This window comes from Nanorana parkeri, unplaced genomic scaffold, assembly GCF_000935625.1.
Source record: "Nanorana parkeri isolate BGI_ZX_2015 unplaced genomic scaffold, ASM93562v1 scaffold218, whole genome shotgun sequence".
NCBI lineage: Eukaryota > Metazoa > Chordata > Amphibia > Anura > Dicroglossidae > Nanorana > Nanorana parkeri.
In genome coordinates, this window is record NW_017306486.1 from 492,462 (window position 1) to 505,660 (window position 13,199).

Below are 13,199 nucleotides of genomic sequence, written 5' to 3' on the forward strand. Positions count from 1 at the left end.
GCACCCCGCTTCTGAAAACACACTTCAAAGCATCTTGTTAAGGAGCCCATTCCTTTAAATAACAAGGAGGTTGAATGGAATCCTTTCTAACGCAAAACAAGTGAAAGGAACAAAGGTCAGCACTTAAACCCTGCAGGGGGGGGACCACCTCAAATAGCCAGGACCACTATAGAAATCTCCCAGACTCTCCATGGTAATCCCCGGATCAGGCTGAGGAAGCTCAGAATAACAGAGTGCTAGAAAAGAGCGGGAAGAATCCATCCATACCTGGGCAAGCGTCTGATGAGAATGGGACATGCAGCATAGGGAAACACAATGATTAAACCTATCATTTGTCTCTGCAAGCTGAAGCAATGGCTTGGCTTTCATCCACCCAAGCAGTTTATAGAGCCCCGCCAACTCCAACATCACCGCAGAGAAATCATTCTCACATACACTTCCAATGTCCTGCAATGGGGGAGCTGACAGCAAGGGAAGCCGCATAGCTGGAGCAGAGTATCTGCAGGCTTTGGTTCCACTTTAAATGTTATATACTGGTTACTATAATGTTATATACTGGTCACTATAAATGTTATATACTGGTCACTATAAATGTTATATACAGGTCACTATAAATGACTAGTCACTATAAATGTTATGTACTGGCCACTATAATGTTATATACCGATCACTATAAATGTTATATACTGGTCACTATAAATGTTATATACTGGTCACTATAAATGTTATATACTGGCCACTATAAATGTTATATACTGGCCACTATAATGTTATATACCGATCACTATGAATGTTATATACTGGTCACTATAAATGTTATATACTGGTCACTATATACTGGTTACTATAATGTTATATACTGGTCACTTATGTTATATACTGGTCACTATAAATGACTGGTCACTATAAATGTTATATACTGGCCACTATAATGTTATATACTGGTCACTATAAATGTTATATACTGGTCACTATATACTGGTTACTATAATGTTATATACTGGTCACTTATGTTATATACTGGTCACTATAAATGACTGGTCACTATAAATGTTATATACTGGCCACTATAATGTTACATACTGGTCACTATAAATGTTATATACTGGTCACTATAATGTTATATACAGGTGTTTATAAATGTTATATACTGGTCACTATAATGTTATATACAGGTGTTTATAAATGTTATATACTGGTCACTATAATGTTATATACAGGTGTTTATAAATGTTATATACTGGTCACTATAATGTTATATACAGGTGATTATAAATGTTATATACTGCTTTAGTACAACAACTGAGGTGACAGTCCACTAGAAAGTATCGCCAGACATAGAAGAAGAAAAACCAAGGACTTCTTCATCCAGATATGTGACACTGTGTGAACCGTCATGGTGGGATGTCTCCAATGACAATGCAGTGTCACGCATAGGCTGCATGGCTGTCAGCACTAATACACTGAACGGTGACTGACCCAGAGGGCTCTACAATACAAAAGAGCACAAAACCAACAAAACATCGCAGACACAACCATGAGAAATGAGCACTTCTAGGTCAAAGTTGTATTCAACCTTCCTGCTGCCGTGGAGCCAAAGGAAATCTCACCGATCCAATTCCTTTGTCACCATCAGGACTCCCCAGGTGCTGGTCCAATAGGTGCGTCTCCACCTTGGAATGTAGTAGTGTACGACCAGAACGCACTATCCAGAGAATTCCAATGCTTCAGACTTTATTGAAATTCACAGCAAATCCCGTATAACAGTGAATAAAAGTGTATAAAGCAACATATGCCAGCACTGCACACCCCCAACCAGCTAAAACCTCTCACATGTTTCACCCGTAGGCTTAATCATAGAGGTCCTTCCTGCTGCCGTATTGCTGCCTGTGCTGACCAGGGGGACACATTGCAACATGCTAAAGGAGACATTAGATTCAGCGAATCTGCCCTTTCCACAATAACAATCAGGAAACAATACAACAAAATGATTGCCAGACCTCGGGTATCTAATAAAATGTCTCCAATGCTTTGGAATACTTGGTGGAGGGTTAGAACTAGTGGGAAATCCAACATTTTACAGCTGTCACCAGAACAGGAAGTAAGGGAACAATTGTTCAACGGTGACACCTAGGTGGGGATTTCCTTTCACTTTGGAGAGATGTCCTCTCACTTCCTGAGAGAGAAGAAGAGAAAGGGAATCTCCTCAACAGAACAGAAAACTAATCCATAAAACCCCTCTTCTTTAAAGATAGCTCCCCAAAAATGTGGCATCTAGCCATGCACTGTTCAAATGTCGTCCGATTCCTGATGACCCGGCCCAAACTCGAGCTATGGACGGTCCTGCTTAGCATAGATGGGGAATCAATGGATTTCTCTCGTTCAGCCAGCAGGAAATGTGAACGTGGATGGCCAGCTTGACTTCCTCATACACTGAACACATCGGGGTGATGCGACCTGCGTCAATTTAAAACGCATCAAATTGTCTTGTGTGTGTGGTGAGAAGGTGAACGGAGCAGACCCAACACTTAGGGCACGTTCACACCAGCCCACGTGATGAAACACATGTGCATGGGTGTATGTTGTGAAGGAGCGCTGTGATGTGTTGTTACAATGCATCGCACGGTTTACTTTTTAAAAACAAACTTTATTGACGTGTCATGAAATGACACTTCATCCAATTCATGCGGCGTGGTGAGTGGTGCAGATATGCTGCGTTCTAATGCAACACACACCACCATACACAAGGGCACATAAAAATATAGGAAAACCAGAGCAGACAGAATCTGGAGGGTTGCCCGTAGTAACCAATTTGCTCAGTCAAGTTTTGAAAATCAAAGAGAGAAACAACTGTCCCAGATTCCATCTGTTCCAGTTTGGATCAATGTTTTTCTATGTACCATGGTGTTGATCTGTGCAGATGAAAGCAACTGACATATGGTGAGATGGCGCCTTTCATAAAGTATTCTGATTACTGTAGGTTACTGTATACAATTGGAGCAGAGCTGTTGCCCATAGTTACCAATCAGATTGCACCGGGAGTCTGGAGAAATAAATATGATTGGTTGCTATGTGCAACAGCAATTGCGCTCTAATTCTCTGTACGGCATCCGCGCCATGCTTCCATGCCAAGCGTATTCCAACCGCTTTGGTGACATGACAAGAAGGATCGATTTAGCTGCCGCACAGATGTTTTTGACATTTTTAAAATGAGGTTTCAGTCAGCTGATCCCCCTGACAGGTTCGCTTTAGTCTTGGCTGTTATAATGTTGTCCATATTTACACACGGATAATGATCGCTGTGTCACGTGGTGACCCCGGACCGCTCCTACTTTCATCTCCGGTGAAAGTCTAAAACACCCCAACACGTGTGCAGATGTAAGGCAGACATATGTGGAAGGGTCCGAGGAAGCCCAGCGAATGGATGGAACACATGTTCTACACAAAGTTATTGTCAGAATGAGAAGAATACCGTTTACTGGCAGGGGAGGAGAGGGGGAATTCCTGAGAAACAAAGCAAGGAGCAGACACCTGCACTTTACATCATCATCATCATCATCATCATCATCATCATCATCATCATCATCATCATCATCAAACCACAAAGACAGAAAACAACTCGGCTCCATAGGGAGCAAACCCCCTCTGTACACAGCTCTGCATGGCTGATCAAGCACAACACCACCTCAGCAACAGGGATTTCCCAGCTCTACAATCACAACGTGTGCACTGCCCAACCTACCGCATCATCATCATCATCATCACACAACGCTGAACAACAATCATTATATAGAGAGAAAAATACAGAGGTGAGAAGGACAAACATACGATGAGACGCAACACAACACCGGGGTGTTATGCTGCATGGCCACTGTCACTATGTGTATACAACAAAAAATAACTGATATCAACACTGTCACTATGAGTATAAAGCACAAAATCACTGACATCAACACTGCGACTATACAGCGCACAATCACTGACATCAACACTGTCACTATACAGCGCACAATCACTGACATCAACACTGTCACTATACAGCGCACAATCACTGACATCAACACTGTCACTATACAGCGCACAATCACTGACATCAACACTGTCACTATACAGCGCACAATCACTGACATCAACACTGTCACTATACAGCGCACAATCACTGACATCAACACTGTCACTATACAGCGCACAATCACTGACATCAACACTGTCACTATACAGCGCACAATCACTGACATCAACACTGTCACTATACAGCGCACAATCACTGACATCAACACTGTCACTATACAGCGCACAATCACTGACATCAACACTGTCACTATACAGCGCACAATCACTGACATCAACACTGTCACTATACAGCGCACAATCACTGACATCAACACTGTCACTATACAGCGCACAATCACTGACATCAACACTGTCACTATACAGCGCACAATCACTGACATCAACACTGTCACTATACAGCGCACAATCACTGACATCAACACTGTCACTATACAGCGCACAATCACTGACATCAACACTGTCACTATACAGCGCACAATCACTGACATCAACACTGTCACTATACAGCGCACAATCACTGACATCAACACTGTCACTATACAGCGCACAATCACTGACATCAACACTGTCACTATACAGCGCACAATCACTGACATCAACACTGTCACTATACAGCGCACAATCACTGACATCAACACTGTCACTATACAGCGCACAATCACTGACATCAACACTGTCACTATACAGCGCACAATCACTGACATCAACACTGTCACTATACAGCGCACAATCACTGACATCAACACTGTCACTATACAGCGCACAATCACTGACATCAACACTGTCACTATACAGCGCACAATCACTGACATCAACACTGTCACTATACAGCGCACAATCACTGACATCAACACTGTCACTATACAGCGCACAATCACTGACATCAACACTGTCACTATACAGCGCACAATCACTGACATCAACACTGTCACTATACAGCGCACAATCACTGACATCAACACTGTCACTATACAGCGCACAATCACTGACATCAACACTGTCACTATACAGCGCACAATCACTGACATCAACACTGTCACTATACAGCGCACAATCACTGACATCAACACTGTCACTATACAGCGCACAATCACTGACATCAACACTGTCACTATACAGCGCACAATCACTGACATCAACACTGTCACTATACAGCGCACAATCACTGACATCAACACTGTCACTATACAGCGCACAATCACTGACATCAACACTGCCACTATATAGCGCACAATCACTGACATCAACACTGCCACTATACAACACCACACAGAAATGCTGGCTGGATGCAGGTGGATCAATGAATATGGAACCCAGCAGCCAGTCCGTCCAATCAGGGAGCCAGCTCCATGGACCATTATAAACACCCCAAACGTTAGGTGCCAGCTGTCATTATTAATGCTGAACTCTGCGGACATAAAACGTTCATGTCTGGATACTCCATCGTCTCCCATATTCCAGGGACCCATCACACAGTCCACACATAGACCAACCTGGGGACAGAACTCCACTACATTACACAATACTATAGTCACCAGTCAGACGCGGACTATATAGGACTAGGAGAACAAGGACGGTATATGGACTATATGGGACTAGGAGAACAAGGACGGTATATGGACTATATGGGACTAGGAGAACAAGGACGGCATATGGACTATATAGGACTAGGAGAACAAGGACGGTATATGGACTATATGGGACTAGGAGAACAAGGACGGTATATGGACTATATGGGACTAGGAGAACAAGGACGGTATATGGACTATATGGGACTAGGAGAACAAGGACGGCATATGGACTATATGGGACTAGGAGAACAAGGACGGTATATGGACTATATGGGACTAGGAGAACAAGGACGGCATATGGACTATATGGGACTAGGAGAACAAGGACGGTATATGGACTATATGGGACTAGGAGAACAAGGACGGTATATGGACTATATGGGACTAGGAGAACAAGGACGGTATATGGACTATATGGGACTAGGAGAACAAGGACGGTATATGGACTATATGGGACTAGGAGAACAAGGACGGTATATGGACTATATGGGACTAGGAGAACAAGGACGGTATATGGACTATATGGGACTAGGAGAACAAGGACGGTATATGGACTATATAGGACTAGGAGAACAAGGACGGTATATGGACTATATGGGACTAGGAGAACAAGGACGGTATATGGACTATATAGGACTAGGAGAACAAGGACGGTATATGGACTATATAGGACTAGGAGAACAAGGACGGTATATGGACTATATAGGACTAGGAGAACAAGGACGGTATATGGACTATATAGGACTAGGAGAACAAGGACGGTATATGGACTATATAGGACTAGGAGAACAAGGACGGTATATGGACTATATAGGACTAGGAGAACAAGGACGGTATATGGACTATATAGGACTAGGAGAACAAGGACGGTATATGGACTATATAGGACTAGGAGAACAAGGACGGTATATGGACTATATAGGACTAGGAGAACAAGGACGGTATATGGACTATATAGGACTAGGAGAACAAGGACGGTATATGGACTATATAGGACTAGGAGAACAAGGACGGTATATGGACTATATAGGACTAGGAGAACAAGGACGGTATATGGACTATATAGGACTAGGAGAACAAGGACGGTATATGGACTATATAGGACTAGGAGAACAAGGACGGTATATGGACTATATAGGACTAGGAGAACAAGGACGGTATATGGACTATATAGGACTAGGAGAACAAGGACGGTATATGGACTATATAGGACTAGGAGAACAAGGACGGTATATGGACTATATAGGACTAGGAGAACAAGGACGGTATATGGACTATATAGGACTAGGAGAACAAGGACGGTATATGGACTATATAGGACTAGGAGAACAAGGACGGTATATGGACTATATAGGACTAGGAGAACAAGGACGGTATATGGACTATATAGGACTAGGAGAACAAGGACGGTATATGGACTATATAGGACTAGGAGAACAAGGACGGTATATGGACTATATAGGACTAGGAGAACAAGGACGGTATATGGACTATATAGGACTAGGAGAACAAGGACGGTATATGGACTATATAGGACTAGGAGAACAAGGACGGTATATGGACTATATAGGACTAGGAGAACAAGGACGGTATATGGACTATATAGGACTAGGAGAACAAGGACGGTATATGGACTATATAGGACTAGGAGAACAAGGACGGTATATGGACTATATAGGACTAGGAGAACAAGGACGGTATATGGACTATATAGGACTAGGAGAACAAGGACGGTATATGGACTATATAGGACTAGGAGAACAAGGACGGTATATGGACTATATAGGACTAGGAGAACAAGGACGGTATATGGACTATATAGGACTAGGAGAACAAGGACGGTATATGGACTATATAGGACTAGGAGAACAAGGACGGTATATGGACTATATAGGACTAGGAGAACAAGGACGGTATATGGACTATATAGGACTAGGAGAACAAGGACGGTATATGGACTATATAGGACTAGGAGAACAAGGACGGTATATGGACTATATAGGACTAGGAGAACAAGGACGGTATATGGACTATATAGGACTAGGAGAACAAGGACGGTATATGGACTATATAGGACTAGGAGAACAAGGACGGTATATGGACTATATAGGACTAGGAGAACAAGGACGGTATATGGACTATATAGGACTAGGAGAACAAGGACGGTATATGGACTATATAGGACTAGGAGAACAAGGACGGTATATGGACTATATAGGACTAGGAGAACAAGGACGGTATATGGACTATATAGGACTAGGAGAACAAGGACGGTATATGGACTATATAGGACTAGGAGAACAAGGACGGTATATGGACTATATAGGACTAGGAGAACAAGGACGGTATATGGACTATATAGGACTAGGAGAACAAGGACGGTATATGGACTATATAGGACTAGGAGAACAAGGACGGTATATGGACTATATAGGACTAGGAGAACAAGGACGGTATATGGACTATATAGGACTAGGAGAACAAGGACGGTATATGGACTATATAGGACTAGGAGAACAAGGACGGTATATGGACTATATAGGACTAGGAGAACAAGGACGGTATATGGACTATATAGGACTAGGAGAACAAGGACGGTATATGGACTATATAGGACTAGGAGAACAAGGACGGTATATGGACTATATAGGACTAGGAGAACAAGGACGGTATATGGACTATATAGGACTAGGAGAACAAGGACGGTATATGGACTATATAGGACTAGGAGAACAAGGACGGTATATGGACTATATAGGACTAGGAGAACAAGGACGGTATATGGACTATATAGGACTAGGAGAACAAGGACGGTATATGGACTATATAGGACTAGGAGAACAAGGACGGTATATGGACTATATAGGACTAGGAGAACAAGGACGGTATATGGACTATATAGGACTAGGAGAACAAGGACGGTATATGGACTATATAGGACTAGGAGAACAAGGATAGTATATGAACTATATAGGACTAGGATCCGTTTACAATAGCAGAGACATTTCCAAAATGTCCTAAACCTGGACTATCCCATAACATGAAGGACAGCTGTCACCTGCTACTTCTAGTACATACATCCAAATGACAGAGAAGCAGCCCATCAGGAATACAGTATGTCAATAATGGAAAATCTGCTTCTTCTTCAAGTCTTCTAGCACAGGAACACATGACAGCAGACAGGAGCACACATGAGTGCAGTGATGACAGCAGACAGGAGTACACATGAGTGCAGTGATGACAGCAGACAGGAGCACACATGAGTGCAGTGATGACAGCAGACAGGAGCACACATGAGAGCAGTGATGACAGCAGACAGGAGTACACATGAGAGCAGTGATGACAGCAGACAGGAGCACACATGAGAGCAGTGATGACAGCAGACAGGAGCACACATGAGAGCAGTAGATGTGATGGGTAGCCCGCCCCCCTCTGGATACATTGGGATCGCTGGCAGCACCTGACATTGCACAGGGATGCGGCTGTCTGTAGGGATCGCTGGGTGCAGTAATATAAAGACATGGCAGCGTGCTCTTACCCTCATTTTGGGCACCATACACACAGGCGGTGGTGGATGTGATGAGTAGTCGGGGTGGATGTCGGGTGCTGTGTCCGGAGAGATGTCCCAGCTCAGTCGGTGAGCATAATTCCGGAGCGCAGTGATAATGTCCGAGCTCTGCTCTCCTCTCTCCTCATCTCATACAAGGAGGGCGCTTGTATCTCTTCTAGCTCGGGCTGTGCGCTCCCCATAGACCCGCCCACTTACCTTATATGGAAGATCATGCTCATACAACAGGTTGTGCTGGGCTGAGCTCCCGCCCGCTCTGTGCACTGTGTGCTGAGAGAATATCACACACATAGACCGTCACCTCGTATGAGGCCACACAGGAGCCCTGTATATGAATATCACACACAGAGACCGTCACCGCCTATGGGGCCACACAGGAGCTCTGTATGTGAATGTCACAAACAGAGACCGTCACCTCGTATGAGGCCACACAGGAGACCTGTATATCAATATCATTGTATACAAGGGGACGTTCCCCCTCTATACAAAGTGATAATTTACATGAAGCCCCAAATATAACAGAATTAGGGAGACCTTCCCTATGTATACAAAGTGATAATTTACATGAAGCCCCATATATAATATAATGAGGGAGATCTTCCCCAGTGATAATTTACATGAAGTCCTGCATATAATATAATAAGGGAGACATTCCCCATGTATACAAAGTGATAATACACATGAAGCCCCATATATAATATAATGAGAGAGACGTTCCCATGTACACAAAGTGATAATTTACATGAAGTCCTGTATATAATATAATGAGGGAGACATTCCCCATGTATACAAAGTGATAATACACATGAAGCCCCATATATAATATAATGAGAGAGACGTTCCCATGTACACAAAGTGATAATTTACATGAAGCCCCATATATACGGTAATAGTCCTGCATATAATATAATAAGGGAGACATTCCCCATTTATACAAAGTGATAATACACATGAAACCCCATATATAATATAGAATGAGGGAGGCATTCCCCCTGTATACAAAGTGATGCTATACATAAAGTCCTATATATAATATAATGAGGGAGACCCTCCCTATGTATACAAAGTGATATACATAAAGTCCTATATATAATATAATGAGGGAGACCCTCCCTATGTATACAGTGATAATAAACACTAAGCCCCATATATAATATAATGAGGGAGACATTCCCATGTACCCAAAGTTATAATTTACATGAAGCCTCATAAATAATAGAATGAGGGAGACATTCCCTATGTATACAAAGTGTTAATAAATATGAAGCCACCTATATAATATAATGATGGAGACATTCCCATGCACACAAAGTGATAATTTACATGAGGCCCCATATATAATATAATGAGGGAGACCTTCCCCATGTATACAAAGTGATAGATGATCATGTGTGGCAGAAGAATGGACTCCACAAGGCCGGCTGACTGCACAGAGCTACACATATTTGCCATGAAAACCAGTTGACATGAATGTATTCACCTATGTATTCTCCTATGTATCTTCAGGGTTATCAATATTTACACTTACCCATCGAAATATACAACATCTCAGGAAGACAACGTTTATATTTACCAACAATTCTATTTATCTCCCATTCAGAAGAACAAAGAGGTCTGTATGGTGAAGATAATGAGCAGACGGCACTGACTCATATTCTTGGCACCCCCATTGTTGAGTCATTATCATTTTTATTCTGACACATTTGTGTAAATATTTCATGTATCTTGTCCTCCGAAGTCAGAGCAAGCTTGTAACAACGTCAGGAATTACCAATTTTTAGTTAGCTATTACAAATCTGCTCAGTCTACTCTCACGCTCTGCTTCTTCTTCATTTTCTACCTCCCCAGAAGAAGAGTCATCAGGACCGTACCACTTATATCAGAAGAGCTGAAAACCAACGTTGACTTGATGGGTGATTGAGGCCCCACACCCCGTCTTCAATGAATACAGACTTTACATATATACACTGGAGGGGTTTGGGCGCCAATGTATAGGACATATTTTCCTTAAACAAAGTCCATTTATTGAGTTCATAAGTATTAGTAAACATCAAACCTCCCCATTCCAGGTCTTCATTTGGAATAGAACATTGTGATAACATGTAAATATTCTTATATGGCATACATTTTCATACTCGTAATAGAAAAAAAGTGTGGGTCAGTAATTACACAGGGTAGCTGCTCCATTGCCTCTGTGGCCTAGAGGCACATGCCTTCTGTGCCCAATAGAAAATATGGCCCAGCATACGTCCTTTTGCATTAAGCAGGTGCTTCAGGAGGGGGGCCATAGAGTATACACCTCCAAAAACACCACTCCCAATACCCATGAGACAAAGGTTTGGGAATCAGAGTTTATGTTCAGCATAATTGAGCATGAACACTATTGAAAACAGTGATTTTAATAACTGATGAAAGATGCTGGTGAAAGGCCTAAGCTAATGTGGTTGACCATTTTACCTATTTAAAGCCAATATCCGTATTGCTTATTTTAATTGACAGTGTTAGGCTTTCCACTGCATTCTATAGCAGGGGTAGGCAACCTCTGCACTCCAGTAGTGATGAAACTACGAATTCCATCATGTTGCTGCCTTTGGCCTGAGTCCTGTCTGTGGCTGTCAGTCTTGCAATGCCTCATGGGACTTGTAGTTCCACAATAGCTGGAGTGCCGAGGTTGCCTACCCCTGACCTATAGCAAGCACGGGTAACCCCCTTACTACGGGGTCTAACTAGAAATCCCAGGGCCCCATAGCAAAAGTTTGTATGGGGCCCTGGGATGCCTTACAATATCCAAGTAAATTCCTATTATTGTATAAATTGTTGCACATATATTCATTATATATATATATCTATAGATATATATAGATATATATTGTATTTGAAGCTGTAGTCAGGAGCCTGGATTTTTAGAAAGGGAATATAGACAGCAGCCTAAGGCAGCAAAGCTTCAGGAGAGCAGCTCCTTCTAGTTTCATGATTTTTCACTCTGTAGTAAGTACAGTATAGCATCCTGACAATAACAGGCAGTATACATTTATTTGATATAAGGTGTTTGGAGCACAAGAAGCAAAAGACCAATGGTTAGACATGTGCATTCGTTTTTGTCTGAACTGACATGCGGCCGAAAATTGGCATTTTTGGTTCTTCGGACGCATCCAAATGGCTGAAATTGCAGATTTTCGTTTCGGAACGCATCTGAATTTTGTGTGAATGTCATCAAGATTAAACTAATGTTCTTAAACTTGGGGAAAAAAACAACAACACTGGGAGAGTGTTTTGCCCTCATTAAGGCCCCGTTCACATGTAGCGACTTATCGCGCGATTTCCGCCGCGATATCGCGCATTTTTGCCGCGCGATATCGCGAGAAGTCGCAGGCTAATGATAGTCAATGGAGCAGTCTTAGCTCCATGTCGCGCGTCGCGGTCGCAAGTCGCTTCTACCGGCCCCTTTTTTCGGCGGATTTTGCGCGAGTTTGCTTTTATTCTATGGAGCCCGACGGAGAAGGTCGCTGGATCGTCGCTGGAACGTCGCCCCGAAAGTCGCGCTATCCCGGCCGCTGCAAAGGTATGTCGCTACATGTGAAAGGGGCCTAACAGGTGGCACCCAAATTCAGATAAGCCCCCCTACCTGCAGACCCCCACAACCACCGGGCCAGAGTTGTGGGGAAGAGGCCCTTGTCATCATCAACATGGGGACAAGGTTCTTTGCCAGGGGGTCCCTACCAGACTTAAAGGGTCTGGTATGAATTGGAGAGGGGTAACCCCACACTGTTTTTTTTTTATTTTCGCATTTAAAAACAACCTCTTTCGAAATAGATCGGAATTCCGAAAACAAAAACAAAGAAAAAATGAAAACGAAACATAATTTTTAGCCGTGCACAAGTCTACCGATGGTCACAGGGCAGCAACGTTAACGTGCTCTTGGGGCACTGGAAATCACATTTGTTTCCTGTGTTTATAAACAATTTACAGAATACACAGAACTCATC

General features: G+C 42.8%; 1 protein-coding gene across 2 annotated transcripts in view; it reads right to left on the bottom strand.

The window, feature by feature from the left end:
• RASGEF1A (RasGEF domain family member 1A) overlaps window positions 1-13,199 on the bottom strand; it is a 264,654-nt gene that overhangs the window by 39,482 nt on the left and 211,973 nt on the right. The window contains exon 1 of one of the 2 annotated variants that reach the window (XM_018555934.1): window positions 9,184-9,255. The exons of the other annotated variant lie outside the window; for it this stretch is intronic. Within the exon in view, the coding sequence (XP_018411436.1) occupies window positions 9,184-9,201 (18 nt within the window). The 5' untranslated portion in view covers window positions 9,202-9,255. Of the gene's footprint in view, window positions 1-9,183; window positions 9,256-13,199 lie in introns of those variants that run through there. 2 annotated transcript variants of the gene reach the window in all.